At 34.5% G+C, this 20,556-nt stretch overlaps 1 protein-coding gene across 1 annotated transcript in view; it reads right to left on the bottom strand.

Moving 5' to 3' along the window:
- The window catches only part of LOC128660743 (N-acetyllactosaminide beta-1,6-N-acetylglucosaminyl-transferase), a 156,551-nt gene extending 145,536 nt beyond the window's left edge, over positions 1 to 11,015 (bottom strand). Inside the window, exon 1 of the mRNA XM_053714740.1 lies at positions 9,926 to 11,015. Within this exon, the coding sequence (XP_053570715.1) occupies positions 9,926 to 10,844 (919 nt within the window). The 5' untranslated portion in view covers positions 10,845 to 11,015. The remainder of the gene's footprint in view (positions 1 to 9,925) is intronic.
- Positions 11,016 to 20,556: the final 9,541 nt, after the last annotated feature.

Raw genomic sequence — 20,556 nt, 5'->3', positions numbered from 1 at the left:
CACAATAAGTGAGACAGCTGCAAAAATATCTTTGCATTTAATATTCTTTCTGATTTACAGACAATTGGCCAGATTACGAGTGGCATGCTATCGATTACATGTAAGTAATATTGGGTTATCTAGGTTGTTTGCGATCATCGGAAGTAGCATGCATATTTCAAGTTGAAAGTAAACGCGTTCACTCAAGCCATTGAATTTAACTTGTGTCAGGTTAGCGCAGTTCTGGTTAACTGTTACACTTGAATAAAAGTTGCTCAAGAAACGTTAAAAATAGATTTAAAAGTACGGTTACACTCTTAACAATTCTATCTAATAAAAATTATTTTTAAAAAATTGCAATAAAAAGTCAAAGATATAAGGGAAATATTCATATTTCATGTTGGATTAGTGTACTTGAGAAAATGCGATCAGGTTTGCGCAACTTGTTGGGTGTTTTTTTTACACTTTTTGCGTTCCATTGAAGTCTATGGGAGAATACGTTAACAGGGTCACGTTATGCTGCTTTTTGAGAGTGTCGGGTTAGCCATGAGTGAAAACTTTTTACTTTCAACTTGTAATATGCGTGATATCCGACGCACACAAAAAGCCGAAGTTGAGCGCAGTAAGCGTACAAGCAGGATGGATAAATAGCACTCCACTCGTAATTCAGCCCAACGCTTATTCTCTTTCCAAATGTTAGATTAGCAATGTAGAAGACAATTTTTTATTTTTTTTATTAGCACAATACCGGACAAATAAAAAAAAAATTCTGCTCAGTTTTGCATTAGATATTTCCCTAACTTAAAATGTTTATTCCGTTTCTGGATGTTAGTTTAGCATTGCGGTGATATCTTAATAATGCCAGTGAACCCTCAAAGAAGAAGAAAGTAAATGATGCAGCAAAGAGAGAAATTGACCATTTTTATTTTTATCTTTGCATTCAAAGTTTTTGGTAATGCCAGTGCCATCATTTCTTCAATAGTATAATTTTGCACAAATTATTGCTTAGTTTCATTATTGAATAATTAACCAATGGTATTTTATTATGTCAGGTGATTGTCATAATAATACTGATCACCTGGAAGCAACTGTTGTCTCATTTTGTTGTGTTGTTGATGTTAGTGCTACTAGATCCATGTTTATCTGAACAAATTAAAAAAAAATATATAGAAATCTGGGTGGGTGTGAAATATATGATTTATTTGTGAAAAGGATGTTTTTAGTACAACTATTTTATGTTTTGTTTTTAATATTTTTTGCTACACAAATTTAGTTTGAGAAGGGGTTAGAGGAGCATGCAGTCAATTTTAAAATGTATAGATTGTTTGCATAAACTATATAGTTAGGTATTTTTTTCTGCATAAATTGCAAGATGGTGCAAACGTATGTAGCTTGTGAGAGCTTAGAGAAAGTGAGGAGAGCTACTTTGTCAGCAATTACAGGTCAGAATATTACATAAGGTATATATTACCCTAAGAGGTTTAGCTAAATTAATAGCGGGACATTATGTATGTTAAATGTTCAGCGAACGCTCCAAATATACTTCATTATTTCTGAGATTGTCCTTTAATAAAACAATTTTGGTCCAAACTCCAATATTGGGTTCATAAAAAAATAAAGATACAAATTCTATTTCAACCAAAGCACATTTTATTTCTATACTGGGAACCACAATATAAACAATTTAATTCCACATTTAGTTTAATAGTTCTATTAGCTAGGAAATGTATCCTACAATACTGGATGAAAAGGTTGGCTCCCTCTCTTCCTCAATTTAAACATGCTCTTAAAACACAGCTATTCATAAAGCAATTAGAGGTGAGACTAGATATGTAAAATATACTGTCACTTATTTTTGCAAAAATTATGTAGTCTTATTCAGACATTTAGAAGTACAGAGATACCTATTGACTCCATTCCGCCACTCCATGATATTTTTGGAGGCCTTTCTTAGAGGTGAGTGGGCGCACTTATTTGACCCTCAATAATATATATATGATCGTAATTTTATAGCGGTATTTAAGGACTTTGGTCACTGCTTTCCCCCACACCTCTGATGAAGAAGTGAGTATATTCATAAGTACCCTTCGAAACGCGTAAGGATTTGTTTTTATTTGTAAGCTTGGTCACTTGTCTCTATTTCTAATAGTGTCTACAACTAGCATATTTGAGCGTTTGGGCTCATGATACGGAACTTTCTCTGTTGATGCTGAAATTATTTTCGAGTTGTCGGATGTGGATTTCATCTCTAATCAATGCTGTATACATACCTCATATTGTGAGGGTTTTAAATTTAAGTTTAATGATCACTTGTGTGTATTTGTCTTAATAAACAGTGTTACACTATGAGCTGTTTCTCTGGTTTTGTATTTTATATCACTACTGAGAGAGATTGACTCATACAGTACTTTGAGGGGATTTTAAGTCATACGACATTACACCCTGACTGCTGGAGACCTGTCCTTTCTGGAATCTTGACTGAACCGATACATTTTCCACTTACCTCATATGGATTGGGGGCATTTGAAGTAATTGTACATCTGAGTGGGGTCCTTGTTTGATCTGCCCATTTTTGTTGGATTACGGACTTTATATACCCCTACACATTTAGGTTGGTTAATACTATTATTAACAGTTTTATAATCACAATTATATTTTTTAATGTTTAGTGGTAAAATATTTTATGTGTTTTCTTACTTTTCTTCAAAAAGAATACCCTCTTATCTAATAATGTTTAAAATTTGATAAGCTATTACACATTTAGTTACAGGACTACCGTTTAGACCAGGGATGGGGAACCTTGGCCCTCCTGATGTTTCAGAACTACATTACCCATGATGCTTAGGCACTCTGAAATTCAGTTGAGCATCATGGGAAATGTAGTTCTGAAAAATCTGGAGGGCCAAGGTTCCCCATCCCTGTTCTAGACTTTTCAAGAATAATAAAAGAACATATGGACTTTCCTTATTCAGGTACAGAATTCACAATTTTTGGTGTTTTGGGAAATTGAACTTATGCTAAATGTGGGACCTTAAAATGTATTTTGAAGTATTTAATAAATAATGCCCCCTGTGCTGTTATTTACCATTTGCGCAATAGAAAATGACACAAAAAAATTTCTTCGGCATGGTCTGCTAACTAAAAGGTATTCGGTTTTTGGGAACCTTACAAAAAAAATTTGAATTCATGTGTAAATCCAAAAACGCTAGCAAAGAGGTATGAAATGACTCAGCATTGAGGGGGTTGAAAATAAACTTTATTCAAATATTTTCTGTTACATCTAAAAGTAGATTGTTAAAATATTATTACAGTGCTTTGTGTTATGAAAAAAGTATATTTTTTTCATAAAAAAACAAACAAAAAAAGACAAGAACAAATATAGCCTTGTTGAAGTATAATTATAAAGCTTTATCTTAAAATAACTGCCTATTTTTACAACCCTTTTTCGATAAACGCATTCATAATGATCACAAGAAAAGTATTTTTATATTTCTAGAATCATGAGAGACCTATATCAAAAAACACCTGATTGAGTTGGGATCATTAACTCTTTTCTTTACATCAATTTTGGTAATTTTATTAGATTGATAACATCACTTTACTCAGAATCAACAGAGTTTTTAATTATTAATGGCAACTTAACTTCACCAATAAAAATGTTTAGGGGAACAAAACAAAGTTGTCCTTTATCCCCCCTCTTGTTTAATCATGCTATCAAACTTTTGGCAATTAAACAGAGTATACGTTTTTAGGGAATTAAAATAGAAAGGACTGAGTTGCATTCATCTCTGTACACAGATACCAATAACCTGTTGTTATTTATAAATAATCCAGCTAAAAATATTTGTGCAACCTTGAATAAAATAAAATATTTTGGATCCTTCTCAGGATATAAAATAAATAAGCAAAAATCAGAAATATTTTGGCTTAAACACAAAAAAGAAAAAGAAAACATTTCCCCAAGACTCAATTTAGGGAAGTTATAGATTACGTCACATATTTAGGTGTAAGAATTGTTATGTTGTTAATTAAAATAAATTCATCTCACAAGTAATTACAGATTTACGTAGATCAGTCCAATAGTATAAAGATGAACATTCTCCCCAAGTTTCTGTACTTAAAGGGACAGTCTACTCTAAAATTGTTATTGTTTAAAAAGAGAGATAATGTCTTTACTAACAATTTCACAACTTTTCACAACCACTGAGCTAAAGCATTTAATTTTAAACAACTTTTCAATTTACTTCTATTATCAAATTTGCTTTGTTCTTTTGGTATCTTTTGTTGAAGAGTAAATCTAGGTAGGCTGACTGGAAATTTGGAGCACCCATTTGTCTATAGCAGTTTATGGCAGCAGTGTTTGCAAGTATGTATAAAATTACTATAAACAATGTTGAAAACACTGCAGCCAGGTGGCTAAAGACATGCATGCTCCTGAGCTCACCTCTGATTACTCTTTAACAAAGGATACCAAGTGAACGAAGAAAAATTGTTTAAAATGTCATGCTCTGTCCAATCCATGCACTTTTAATTTTGACTTTACTGTCCCTTTAGTGAGAATGGGTCATTTAAATCTTGTTCAATCTGTAGTAAGATAAAATTCAGTTTTTTTCAACTAACAAATCTATTTTAATTTTGTCCAGTGCTGCCCAGTTATACCATTGGGTGTTTGGAAGGATAATCCCTCGTTTCTAGTTAACATGAAAAGTGTTTCTAAGATAATTCTTGATCTTTTTCTATTCCAAAAAAAACCTCTGAATGAACCGTTCAAATTTATTCAATGCTTTACTACAGAACCAATCAAGAAGAAACTTCTCAATTTGCCTCTTCTTTTTTTTTTTTTTCCTTTTTTTTTTTTTTTTTTTTTTTTTTTTTTTACAAATTATTGAGATTGAAACAAAGCAGATTATCCAAATATTTTTAGAACAAATTAGGGACACCAGAATTAACAGAACAACAATTTATCAGAATATAATAAAACCAAACAAATCTTCCCTCTCTTCACTTGTTAGAGAAATAAATGTTAAAATGCTTTTTGATTACATCACCGAAAATACTATGTCTAAATGGTTTAGAGAATCACAATTTGCTTGTTTAGATGCAAATATTATTAACTGCTTTTGGTCTTGCCCAAAAATCTCCCATCAATGGATGAATAAAGTATGTAATATAAAGATATTGTACAATTAAAGGAAATTATCTGTTTAATAAATGTTGAAAATGGTGGGATCAAACATTTGATAAATTAATTAACTATTCTGGTGGGTAAAAGATCAATTCTTTCATTATGCAAATCAAACTATTCTACAAAATTAAAAACAATAATACATGTATTTAAAAAAAACACAGTTAATAATAAAAAAATATGAATTTATATATAATTTTTTTTGGGGGGAGTGGGGTCTTAGGAACTAGTAATTGTAGAATGATTAGAACATAGAATAAATTGCTTTTGAGTAGTAATAGAGACATGTGCTGAATGTGTCTTAAAAATAAATGTTCAATAGTTTTTTCTATTTTGTTTATGCCCATTTCTTTTTCGTTTTAGTTTGTGTGGTTACACAGCTAATGTACTATTCAAGAAAATTAAATAAAGAAGAATTATTTATTATTATATAATTATATATATTTTTAATGTTTAAATGCAGATCTACACACATACACACAAAGCAGTAAACACTCCCATTTTTACGAGAAAAAAATATATTACTATCTATAACTGAATGCTGTAAACTCATAAAGATACTAAGCCTGTTGTCATGTGGTTCTGTATCTGTTTCACACAGACAAGCACAGTTACGTATAATGTGTTTATTATCTACAATCAGTGATATGATTCCATAGGTTACGTACAATTTAATGTAAATTATTACATGTTGGCATGCTTAAACTGTGGTAGCATGGATATTTATAAAATATTCACTAAAAAATTTTTCTGTATTTTATTTTAAAATAAAACCATTATTTGACTTTGTATTTAACCCTGGCAAAATCTTGCTCCTGAAACACTCCCCATGCCAAAATTATCCAGCCTATGACTTAATAATATATATGTATGCCTGCTCCAGATTGGCTCACTGGCAAATTCTTATTTTGAGCAGCACTGGAGCTTGCCTAGAGTGTGACTGTATCATTTTAGCAGGGTTTAATCATATAGTAAAAGAAGGATTTTGTTGACATGCCCTAATGAAATATAACACATTATTTATATACTAGAGTAGACATTTCTATTTAAATTACAAACCATGCAAGTTTCAGTTACTTTATATAATGACAAGTTATCTTTTCTCTTAACTGGCCACAGAACTGAACATACTTGTGTTATTTTTAGAAGCTGGATGGAATTTGTAGGTGCTAGGAAGAAATGCTTTTATTATGTACATAGACAGAAGGACGAGTAGACAGATACACTGTAGCTAATGCTGAACTGTTTTTGTTCTTTTGATTTTGCTAAATGTAGTCATGTACAACTATGTGTTTCTACAATCTCTTGCAGGTATTACTTTTGTTAAATTATTTAATATAGCTTATTACAAACATTCTTACCTTAAAATGAATGTCAATTTTCTCTTATTTGAACGTATGTCAATATTGCTTGTTAGTTTATAAATTAAACCGCCACTTTATTTTTTTAAAAATATGTAAAATAAATATATTTATATTAACAAATTTGCACTGTTTTAGGGACCAGCTCCTCCCACCCGCAACTTCCTGATTTTATTCACTCTTACGTATACAGCGGTCCCACCCGCTGTTTACGTAGAGGCAATGCGCGCTCCCGGCTTTGAGATCCACAGCGCATGCGTTACACGCCGATGCCAATGACTAGCAACATAGTATTCACTGAATGAATACATTCACTGAATACTATTGTGGAATACAGTACAGCAGCATTACATCGATAGTTATACTAAAGATATTTTTGTTGGTACAATATATATACATTGATAAACAGCAGTTTCATTTATTTGCACTAATTTCACACTAAATAAACCTGAGTATTATATTGAAACTATTAATAAGATTCCAAAGATGTAACACCCAAAAAAAATTTGGCGTTTAAAACATTAAATTAGTTATCAATATTGCTAAATCGCATATTCTTTACTTTATATCATGCCCAATCAACTTTGCTATGTTCTGCTTACGAACGCATTGTATTACTATTGATAATGAAGCGCAAGTACGATGGATACTTACCAAGCGCTAGAATAGTTGCATAATAAATTACTAAGTCCAAAAAAAGTGAAATAGCGCATGGGCAAAATGTGAACGCGCGTCAGAGCTCATTGTTATAACATCTTTCAAACGCAAGCGCATTACGGATGCGTGACGTCGACAAAAGGGGTTTGGTCCCCCCGGGGGGGATTGAATTATTGGTTGACAAGAGCGAGCCTTCAATGTCAATCAATAATCCAAGATGGCAGGCGGAGGATTGAAATGATGATCAGATTGAAATAAACTAAAAATAATAGGTCATTAGAAATTTGTACAAAAAATTATGAATTAAAGTGCCAGTATTTTAACTTCTATTTTTATGCAGTGTTTACCATGCTGCCTGACTTTACATTCACGTTAAACACAAAAAGACTCCAGAATAAGTTATACTTCTGGAATAACTGCTAATGTGCACATAACACACTAAGTATACTGAGGTAGATCATGTGCACTTGCGTCCCCAACCAAAGTGGACATCACGTCAAGCATTACTGTTGGAACATGAATCATTCTAGGAGGTATAAGAATACATGCAAGCTACTAAGCTCAGTGGGTTGCATGCAGAGTATGAGCCATAACGTAACCTGTGCTATCTCATACTAGGAGTATTTTTACAAGTATATGCATAATGCAAAAATGCTTTCATTAAATTTTTAAATGCACTAATCCCTTCAGTCCAGCTCTCTATCAATACCCCCTCCTTTATCATGATGCGTTTCTCTTTTTTACAGACTCCAGTCTTTTTTTAACATTTTGAGGCACAAGACAATTCTATAAAATCAGAGGGCACATCACCCAAGCTGTTACATATAATATGAGTGCACTTCTTAAAGGGATACTAAACCCACGTTTTTCAGATGAAGCATGCAATTTTAAGCAACTTTCTAAATTACTCCTATTATCAGTTTTTCTTTGTTCTCTTGGTATTTGTATTTGAAAAGCAAGAATGTAAGCTTAGGAGCCGGACCATTTTTGGTTCATCACCTGGGTAGTACTTGCTTATTGGTGGCAATACGCTGAACATACCTCTTGTACCTTACTATGAAAACTTCTTGAAAAAGGTCCCTGTGAGGACCGAAATGTTGACTGAGACTTTATTGAAGAAAAATTAATAAAATCATGTCCATTAAGACCTGTGAGTGCCTCTTCTGTCTTTGAAGTTTCAATCTATGTACCATAGAGAGCACCCAAGCAATTGACCAATACAGTGAGTGCTTGGAACCCAGAACTAAAATACTATATATACAGTATATGTGTGTGTGTTTATATATATATGTGTGTGTGTGTATACATGTGTATTTATTTGTTTATATGTGTATATATGTTGGAAAAATTGCACCAATAGACTTGCTCGACACAGGGTTGCCACAAACCTTCAATTTGTAAAAAGCGCAATATCTGCATAACTCAATAAAGCGAAGTACAATAAAACAAGGTACGCCTGTATATGTTTCCTTTATTAGCCAGCAGAAATTTATGAAACAAAAAAAAATCAGATAAATATCTTATAATAGTTTGTTGGGTTTTTTTTTTATTTAAATTCCTTTATTATCGGGCAGTCCTCTAAAATAAAATTATACTATCAATAGCAATTTTTTTTTTTTTTTTTTTACTTTCAGGGCCGGTAACCGCACTTCTAGAAATGATATAGAATAAATAAATAAACCTAAAATAAGTTCAACAAACCTACATAGAGATAAAACAAAATACCTTAAATACAAAGGATACACACAGTGAGGACAACAATAAAACAAATGGGTGTAGTAAAAAAAACTCTGATGGGGAAGTAGGGACCAAATAACAGATACTGGCTACATTGTGGCCCCTGGACTTTTGATCAATCTAGGTAAAATAAGGATTTCATGTTGACACTGATATAGCTGACAAATGTTTATACAATTAATTTGGGTAAAGTATACCACTAAACTTACAGTGCACTAGGATGTTAAGGGACACTGAACCCAATTTTTTCTTTTGTGATTCAGATAGAGCATGCAATTTTAAGCAACCTTTTAATTTACTCTTATTATCAAATTTTCTTCGTTCTCTTACTATCTTTATTTGAAAAAGAAGGCATCTAAGCTTTTTTCTTGGTTCAGCACTCTGCACAGCACTTTTTTATTGGTGGATGAATTTATCCACCAATCCGCAAGGCCAACCCAGGTTGTTCACCAAAAATGGGCCGGCATCTAAACTTACATTCTTGCATTTCAAATAAAGATAACAAGAGAATAAAGAAAATTTGATAATAGGAGTAAATTAGAAAGTTTCTTAAAATTGCCTGCTCTATCTTAATCACGAAATAAAAAATTTGGGTTCAGTGTCCCTTTAGTAATCTTCTCAGATTGTTAGTAAGAAATAGGTCATATGAGTTCAAGTTTTTAAATCTATATATTGCAAAATAATGTGTTCCTGTATTGTATATATTATATCCACCTAACTGGTTTAATTAATTATACTTCATATAGATTTGCAATAACAATTAACTAATTTATGAGGCGGGTGAACCAGTTTTGAATGCCAGTATAGGATCTAGTTTTAGCAAAACTAGTTTAGCTGATACTATTATTTTGAGTGATGTTTAGGATTAATGCAATTGATATTTGTTACATGTAATCAGTATATAAGCAACTATAGCTATACTATTGGTTTTGCTCGAGTTTGTAAGGTGAAATGTGTCACCTGTTGTTAGTAAGAAACTATTTAGATAAAAAGTAATCTTCCATACCTGGTATTCTGTTCAGCGTCACCCAGTAGTGTTCATCAGGGCTGTAAGTATCCATGGACCACTTAAGCAGGGCAATAGCTCTCTGGTCTTCAAAAATAAACTGTGAGAACTTCCTTGTAAGTGCAATGTACGCAGAGCCAAAGAAAATTGTTATATTAAGAGGAGGAGGTGGTTTTTCAACATTGGTCCTCTCAACACGGGAATGAACTATATCCTCGCGGTGGACATATTTGGTCCGTGGCTTGGCATGGTCGGGGGGCAGCACCCCAGGTGTAATATTTTTACCATTAAATTTTTTAAGATGTTGTATTATTTCTTTGTTTGTCTTCAAAGGGAAATCCTGACCACATGTGTTTATAACGTATTTCCATTTGACACCTGATGCCACTAGGTCTTTCATGCAGTTCAGATCAGCCTGGAGTCTTGATATTCCACCATACACCACAGGCTCCATTTTAGAGGACAGAAAAACATTTGGGAAACAGTCCACTAAACTATGCACAGCCAATATAAAACCAGCATTTGCCTTCTCATCTACATGAATACAGTATACATTCTGGGGCATATATATGGACCTAAACAGCCTCTCAAACGTATGGAACTCCTTATGCAGTGTCATTATATAGGCTATAGGGAAGGCAGCTTCCTCATCTGACAACGGGGAGGTGATGTAGTGGTTCTGCCGTATATAATCGTCACAATCATCAATTTGAGTGGTGATGGGAAGCATAATATCCAATGTATAAGGTTTCTTTCCTTTCATAAATAGATCGCAAGCTTCAATTAACAGCAATCTGTCCTCAGATGCGTTATGCCTGCGCACTCCTGTCCTCTTTATAAGGCTATTATTGTAATAAATTAACAAAAAGGTAACAAATAAAGCAGAAACAGGGAATGCCAACCTCAGCAGAGGACGCATTCTAAAAAATAAACACAGGATCGGTAAAAAAGATATCTGTTGACAAGAGTGAGGACGGTTCTGTCTTCTGTCTAGTGCGTTGCATTGTCTTTACAGGATGATGGCAAGGAGGACAGATCCCAGCAGGTCTGACAGATCATTGTGCAGAGCTGCAACATCCAGCAACCTCCTGCCTGCTGCAACTGAACTCTGCACCACAAGAGACTGTGATGACCTTCTGTTCACTTTCAATTTGCATATGAAAGCGTCTGTGCAGTGATTGGTTATGGTACTGGCAACCAGCAACATGTCACAGGCTGATTTAATCTTTTCTTACAGCTTTGCATTCACTTTTCTTTTTTTTCAAAGAACAGCTCAATTTTCACACTGCTTTCATCTTTTCTCCATAATATTAGTTTGTTTTGCTTGCAATCAAACTTCTACGCTTTCAGCTAGATAAAACATTTTCTTTGCCTTTGTTTACCGAGTGCAATTAGACGATAACTTATTGTATTTTTAATAAAGCCAGACTTTACGCAATAGCATACAAAGAAGTCTGGATAAATACATCAGAATGATGCACATAGATCTTTACTAAAATCAGTTCCATAAACTATATTTGGGTTTGCATTATCTGATAGATTACACTGAAACCATTTGTTGTTCTGTCATTTCCAGTTAGTCATTCAACAGCATGTGACCGCCAGTCACATTTTCTGTAGAACAAACAAGAGAAAAAAATAGCACCCTTTAAAGTGTATAAAGGGTTACTAAATAAACAAATTATGCCATAGAAGGTGATAAAATGCGTATACACACATACACTTTATAAACACAATTCCTTCAGAAAATGTTTATATAGACTACTTCCCATAATTCCTCATTAAAGTGTATGGTAAATTTTGTGTGTGTGTGTGTGTATATATATATATATATATATATATATATATATATATATATATATATTATATATATAACCCAAGTTTTAAAGGGTTAGAATATACTTCTGTTCATTTGAAGTTCGTTTATAGAGAAAAATAGTTGTCTGTTCCAATCAATATTATTCTTAAATTGCTCTGTGGCAAACTGTACACCTTTTATCTAGACAGAAATAATCATGATAACCAATATTTTGGTTTATCTATCAAGTAGAATATAATTAAAAAAAAAAAATCAATTTTATTTCTATTAACAAATTTGCATCATTCTTTTAGTATCCTTTGTTGAAGGATCAACATTGAGCTACTGGGATCTAGCTGAACAAAGTTGAGCCAACAACAAGAGGCATATATGTATCACCACCAATCAGCAGCTAGCAATCAATAGAGCATAGCTGCTCCTGAGTCTACCAAGGATAACAAGAAAACAAAGCAAATTAGACAACAGAAGTAAATGGGAAAAGTTCCCGTTAAAGCAATTATAACTTACACAGATGTGAAATTCCAAATACTGGGTACTTTTCTACAGGGCCGCCATCAAGGGGTGACTCCTGTCGGGGGTCCAATGGGCCAGGGGGGCTCCATGAGGCAAGAACTTAAAAAAAAAAAAAAGAGGCGGCCTTCAAGGTCTAAGATATTAGCATATGAACTTCCTAGGTTTAGCTTTCAACTAAGAATACCAAGAGAACAAAGCAAAATTGGTGATAAAAGTAAATTGGAAAGTTGTTTAAAATTACATGCCCTATGTGAATCATGAAAGTTATTTTTGGACTTGACTGTCCCTTTAAAGCTGGAAATTACGACATCAATGATTCCGATGTTTTCTGAATAAAATCTTCAATTTTTCAAGTAACCCTGTGAGTATGTTCCTTTGAGTGCAGGCTGTTTGCTAAGCTATATTGCACTATTGTTGGCCTTTTCTTCTGAGGTTCTCTGCAGAGACCTGAGGTGGGAGAGAGGTTTGGCAAGCTCCTTGTGAATAATTGCGCTGCCATATAAAAAGCAGTTTAAATACACTAAGTTTGGCATCATTTTGTAATAATTACCACTAGGTAGCTAAAACATGTCATATGGGGGCGTTTAACAAGCATAATTGCTCAAATGCTGTCAAAGGTCTGGTAAAGTCTGATTTATAAGAGTAAGAGTTTATGAATTGTTTTAATTAATATCTATACCAGCTAGTAAATCTCCCCCCAAAAAATTCTGGTAGTTCTGCTTATGGTTTCAATTTTCCCTGTATTAAAAAGCTTTAGATAGCAACAGAATGCCCCAACTCAGTGATGGGAACCTGAACACTATTAATCTCCAAGCCACCTACAAATTCTGCATTCAAAAAGATTGGGGAAAGAGAAGACTGCAAAGTGGAGATATCAGATCTTTTTTTTAACAGGATATCCCAGATCTCAAATACAGTTTAATACAAGGAAAAATGCCTAAATATATCAGTTTTTCTATCTCTTTGCATCCAACAGACACAGCTAATGTCTAGTTTCCACAATATCTGGGAATAAATTATCACCCATGCTTTGGTCTGTTTGTTTCTACTCCAGTCAAAAATCGTCTGCAGGCAATAAATATGAAAGTTCATTAGACCTAGCCCCCCCCCCCCCCCCCAGCTATGGAGATTTATAATGGAATTATATTTAGAATTCCTATGTACCCTAGGTTTGTCTCAACCACAAATTAAGGCATTAATTATATTTTGAACTTAGGAAATATATAATTTTATGATTGTTATATGGATGGCATGTAGATAGTATAAAGCAAGGTAGAATGTTAATTTTTATCATTTGAATCCTTCCCCACCACAAGATAGGACAATCCTTCCAGGTTGAAGGTCTGATTGGATCCCTTTCAGAGTTTTCATACAACTGAATTCAAATAATTGCTTCTCATTTTGTACTAAAAATACTGCCAAGTATTTTAACTCTCGTTGGTGGTGGCTGTATGGGCAGATCTCTTTAAAAATGGAGACAGATTTACATTTAATATTTTCGATTTCTGATTATTTACAAGATAGTTTGAAAATCGGTCAAATTCTTCAAACATAAATAACATTTCAGGGATTCAGGTTTTCTGGGATGTCAAAGATAAGAGAACGTCATCAGGATGTTAAGAAATCTTATGTTCGTTGCTCCCTATAGCAGTCTCCAAATTAAAGGGTTAGATAGGACTCGAGCTTCAAAGGTTTCCATACTGAGAATGAATAGAATAGGGGATAGAAAGCATCCCTGCTGGGTTCCGTTGTGTATTAGAAACCTATCAGACAGTATGCCATTGACACAGACTTTTGCTGCAGAGGAATTATAAAGATTAATTTTGCTTCAGCATATTTGTTCTTCAAAGCCATATGCTTGCAGAGAGGCCAATAAGAATACCAGTTTGGGGAGCGGAGCTAACTGCTGAACTGAGAGGACGCACAGTAAAGGAGCTCTGTGTGCTAACTACCACAAACAGCTAAAATAAGAGTCTATTAGTGACTATATATAACCTCAATTTGAAGAGGATCTATCTGGACACTACTTGTGTCCTTAACCCTGAAATTTTGGCCACATAACTCACTTTGCAGGCAACTTAGAGACCAGTTTGCTAAATAGGCAATTGCGGCCTAGGTCTCTCCGGAAGGATCATCAGCCAGGAACACTTAAGCCTTTACCTGATCACTGCTTCGGAGGGTCGGAGCTCCGCTTCGGAGCTACAGCTGGTAAAACGGAGACAAACAGAGACTCAACAACAGCCAGGTAGAGATCCGTGCCCACATCATCAACATCTGACACTGAGGATAGTACGGACCTGTGAGTAAGATGCCGAAAGCTGTAACAGACCTAAACTGCCTAACGGACTGCATTCCGGCCACAGCAGGAGGTGAATCCGCAGACAAGTGAGCAATATTGGAGGCAGCGTGGGTTGCAGTATCTGAGAAGCAGAACTTTTGCAGAGTGGCACGAAAGGCCACCATTAAGGAGGCCTTAACTTACCTGATTCTGGGTTATAGAGAATCCCACACAGCATAGCCCAGGGAGACATACATCTGAACTGCAGCTTGGTCAATCTGGACTCCGGGTGAGATTTCCGCCATAAGCACCACACACATGATCTCTCATTAAACCCTGAGACATGAAGACTACAACTTCTGGGCTTCCTATCTTTGCCAGGCTACCTTTAACTTAGGCACACTCTGGATATAATCTACTAAGCCATATATTATTAATTTTAAGAGTTCAACACTGACTTATTCCTCTAAGTTGTTTGGTTACTATATTTTTGCTGGCGCAAAGACCACTTAGGCATTGTAGCCTGCATCTCCTTTACTTTAATTCTATATATGTTCTCTCTCTATTAAAGATGTTGGTGTAAACTACTTAACTGGCACCCAGGGGGACTGTGTCTCCATCATATTTATACCTATGTTTTAGAGGTAAAAATTACTGTGCACATTCATATCTTATGTGACGAAATCTGGTCATTTGTACTGTTCATATACTATGTCTCAAACAGTTAAAAGAAAATCTATGGTGGCATCTCATCCAAAAAAAACAGTGGCGGACCACTTCAAAGACCATCCTTCCTCAAAGTCTCTGTCACCTAGAGATACCCATCCTTCACTGGATATGAGCTACTCAGAGAGCAGCATGTATTTTCAAAACCTGTCAACTGATAATATGGCTTCTTATATATTTGACGTCTTGACTCACCGCATGAATATGTTACAAGACACCTTGACCAAAGAAATAAGGGGCTCTACGGCTCAGCTTCGTAGAGACATAGCTGCACTGGAAGAGCGTACAGAGACCTTAGAGTGGAAACACAAAGATTTAGCCATTGATCATGCAAATTTCCTGTCCTACTCTCAGAATCTATCTACTCAGATCTCAGATTTGGAATTAAAATTGGCTGATATGGAAGACAGGTCTAGAAGAAATAATCTGAGATTCAGGGGAGTCCCTGAGGAAGTTGGATCAGCTTGTCAGGATATCTGAGTATTATTAAATAATATATATATGTATGTATATTTATCTACACATAGATTTATAAGACAAGACCAAGAATTCATTTTATTTGTAAAACTCCAGATGTCACTGTAACAAACCACCCCCTCACTCATTCATCAAATGAATGGTTTTCAAGTTATCTTAGAAAGATCACTTCATGACCTTATGGTCACTACATGGAAATGTGTAATAAGATTTCCTACTTCTTACAAGAGAGTCTACAAGTCTCAGACAAGTGACAAGTTTTGTGGGAAAGTGACCATTCACGCTTCGATGCAAATTGGTACCTGTGGTGTTAGATAAACATACTGTATGTACTAGCTAACAGAGAAACATGTTTAACCCTGCTGAGTTACAATCCACATTCTCATTTCCAGATAAATTGAAAATGTAAATCATGTTTTTTTAAAAAAAAAAAAAACATGGAAATGTCTTCAGAAATCAAAATGTCCAATTTAAATAACCTATTCCTTTATATGTTTAGGCACCTAATAAGTACACATATAATTGGCATTTTAAATAATATCCTATGTTTTATACCCTCAAAAAGAAATATACAGAGATGAAATATTAATCTATATGGGATAGTAATCCAATGTAGATATAATTATATGAAAATTGCACATGTTTGCTGATCTCAAGGTATGTATGTCATATTAAGAGGATAACTGAAAAAGTAATTAAATCCATGATGAAGATATTATAATCCTTTTAAATCGTTTCATAGAATATATGATTTTAAACACATGTTTATATATTATAAGTGGAATATATTAACGTTTGGTCTTAAAATTATCAGAAAAAATGGTACTGTGTAATCCATGTGTATTTGAACATGTAACTTATTAATGCAAGGAAGTAAAGTAGTTTAAATAATCACTTTATAAGGATGTATTAAATTGTAGCAAAAATGGATGGTAAGACTATATTTCTGGTCATTTTCTGCCCCCTAGGGGATTAAAACTAGTATGACAGCCAAATGAATTGTCTATAGAGCACATAGAGAGCCAATCAGGGAGGCGTCTCCCAGGTGACCAATGAGAGGGACAAGCTCTGGGAGACGAATAACAGAGAAGCTTCCGAAGGGCCTATCATATCGTTTCACCAATGAACTCTAGACTGATAACTGGTTGCGTTGGGAGACAGTCACTTTTAAGCAAATTGGGCTACTTTTTCTTATCCACATTGCAAATACCCTTATTTTCATATGAGGTGAAACAAGGAATATTGGAATACTAAATTGGCTCATATTGGTAATGTATGAAATCTATAACTTGATATTTTAAAGCAAATACATTCATTATTGCTATAGTCAAATTGCAGTTAATAGATTTTAAAGGGCACTTAGTATTTTAAGCTTGTGTTTCATAGTCCTGTGTAATCTTAACTAGTCATTATTGCTAAATAATTTATTAATTAGACAGGGTTTTATACTAAGTCAGTTATTATAGTGAACTCTTTCAGAACTGTACATAAACTGGTTATTGTGATTATATCCCTGGTAGTTATTAATTAAGCATAGTAAGTGGGTAATCCATATTGAGCATTGAACTAGATTTATTGGTTAATAACAGAAGATTCTGGTATTTCATTGTGATATTTAAATGCAACTCTGATTTGGGAGATTATTGTGAATAAGGTAATTTTTATGATCTTTGTATAGCATAGTATAACAGTTTACACTGGTATAGTTTGATTCATATCTGGTTTACTATAAATATAATTCAATGTGTCTATAAATTTTAACTAATATGGGCTAATTGCCTACGTCTTCTTCTCCCTAGTCTCATACACCCGATCAAGTGGGTTTTACATTTGGTAGGGAAGGTCCTGATAATACCAGGAGAGTACTTAATATATTCTTAGAAACTTCTAGACTAAAACATTCCATGCTGGCCCTGTCTTTAGATGTGGAAAAAGCGTTTGACAGGGTCAGATGGAAATATTTATGGCTGGTACTGCATCAATATGAATTCCCACAGGAAACTATCACACCTAATCAGGCATTATACTCCAATCCATCGGCAAGGGTCAAAGGTCTAGGATTCACCTCTACTGAGTTCTCCATAAGGAATGGTACATGGCAGGGATGTCCCCTATCACCCCTAATTTTCACCCTGGCCATTGAACCCCTGGCCCAATCAATTCATGATTCTCCACAAGTCCAAGGGGTCTCACTAAGTCAAAAGGGAGAAAAGATCACTCTCTTTGCACACGATATAACGTTATTTTTATCCAACCCGATAGACTCATTGCCAGCAGTATTCAAAATGATAAAATCCTTTAGTAAATGTTGTTACTATAGAATTAATATATCCAAAACAGAAGCTTTGCCCATCCACATCCCGAAATTTGAATTAGACGTTTTACAAACAACATATGATTTCCAATGTTTTACAGATACACTCAGACACTTGGGATTACGCCCGGACTTTAAATTAGTAAAAGATAATAATTATAACCACATCCTCCAGGAAATCACTACTCTTTTAGATTCATGGAAATTTCACGAAATTTCATGGCTAGGCCGAGTGGCTTCATTGAAGATGTGAATCTTTCCCAAAATTCTGAATTATTTTAGGTGTTTACCTCTTAATCTTTCTAAGGTGACGCTAAATACATTTCACTCATTATTTCAGAACTATATCTGGGGATCCTCAAGACTGAGAATAGCAGGAAAAATATTGCAAAAACGATTTAGTCATGGAGAGATTGCCATGCCCAATATCTCCCATTACTACGACACATATCTCTGCATGGTCAGACAAAAATGAATCACAAAGTTGAAAGGATATAAAGGATAAGCAAACTTGTCAATAGGGTTAGACTTAAGTGATCTTCTTTGGATTCCAAATTATCATTTGGTGATAATGAAGATCAAAAATGAAATAGTACTTGAAAATCTAAAGGCCTGTTACTCCCTTAGACATCTCTCAGAAATAGCACCTCATCCCTCCCCAATACACTCAATACAGGGTCTTCTCACTAACCTTCCAGATACACACGGTACCCAATGGAATACATGGAACTTACAGATAGTTTCCAAGTTATATATATCTGACTCCTTATCTCTTACAGGAGACTTTGCCCCTTCTGTAACTAACCACCCTCCATGGTTCCTATTCGAATACACCAGACTGTATAAATTATTATTATCCTGGGGATTCCAAAAATCAATTTGGCGCCCGTATACCAATTGGGAAAAAAATGTGGTGATCCAAAACTAAATTACCTAAAACCCTCTCATGGCATTATACTATGATTCTGACATTTGGCAGCTTCGGGCTTGGGAATATGAAATGTTAATTTCTATCACAGACAAAGATATCCATAACATAACATTCACAAAAACTATACCCGGCTAGACTATCACAGATGTTCCCAAATCAATTCCCCTTGTGCTGGAGAGACTGCAGAGCGAGAGATTCTGACCTTCACATTTGGTGGAGCTACCCAGCACTTGACTCCTGCTGGAGATAAGTGTTTCAAATTTGTGGGGACATAGGGCTTGGGCTTACCTTACTGCAGAGACCTGAAATAGCTCTTTTTCATATTTTCCCTCCCAAAACCCCAAAATCTCAATTTAAATTGGTTATCTTCATTCTAGCTGCTATGAAACTTTGCATAGCAAGAACCTGGAAGCAGTCTACACCCCCTGAAATCTCAGCTGTACTTGAGATAATAAAATACTTTGCCAAGATGGAAAGAAGTTTCTATCTTAATCTGAACAAAGAGGATCTGTTTTGGGATATCTGGGAAAACTGGTTCCATTACAGCAAAGTCCTAGATAGATCTGATGGAGCCTAAATTCTCTCCTTCAGCTCCTTATGCCAAGCAATATATGCCTCCTTCTTAATCTCCCCCCCTCTCTTTCCCTTACCACACCTGGAACTGTCCACATGGGAACATGGCTTGTTTCCTATAGTAGCCATAATACAAAAATATAAATTTTATATCCTTTATATAGTGATGCCTACGCTTTACCCTGAGCGTTTAATCTCCATTAGTGTACTAAGATCATCCACAGTGCATAAGTGAGAGTTTGCTTTCTCTAAAAATGTTATCATGCCAAATGTTTATGTAGGTTATTATATTTAAACATGTTGAATTGGATGTTACTATAAGCCACTTACTGGTGATTATTGCAATGTATGGACTTGGACACGTACCAGTTATTTTTTTTGAGGACCTCCCAGAACAACTCTGATTTCCTATCTTTCAGGATCATTATTTCTTACAATTAAACCCGTTGGACTTTGTTACCCAGAAACTGACATATAACTGGATTCTAGTATTTATATGATCCTGTGATTATATGTATAACGATTTTTGTGTTTATACTATGTTACTGTAGTAGTTGTATTACTATTTATATATAAATAAAAAAAAAAGAATACCAGCTCTTTTTCAGCATAAGTGGAGAGCAGAACTAATTTCTTATCTGTAGATATTGGAAATTCAGTTGAAGAGCCTTGATTGTATGGTATACGATGGGATTAATCCAGAGGGCCAACATGTTTGTGAACAGCTTCAGATAAGCATTTAGAAGAGAAATTGGTCTGTAATTGCTAACCTGGTCTGAAACTTTGCTTGGCTTTGGAAAAATAGTAAAATATGCCTCAATCATAAAGGTTGGGAAGCAACTAGATTCATAAATGTGTCTGAACAGCGTCAAAAGATGAGATACTAGAATGATTTTGAAATGTTTTACAATATGCAGCCATTAGGCCATCTGGTCCAGGGCTCTTAACATTGGGCAGGCTATCGCTACATATATCTCTTGTAGTGTTATCAGATCCTCCA

This window comes from Bombina bombina, chromosome 5 (assembly GCF_027579735.1).
Source record: "Bombina bombina isolate aBomBom1 chromosome 5, aBomBom1.pri, whole genome shotgun sequence".
Lineage (NCBI taxonomy): Eukaryota > Metazoa > Chordata > Amphibia > Anura > Bombinatoridae > Bombina > Bombina bombina.
This window is presented reverse-complemented; position numbering and strand designations above follow the sequence as displayed.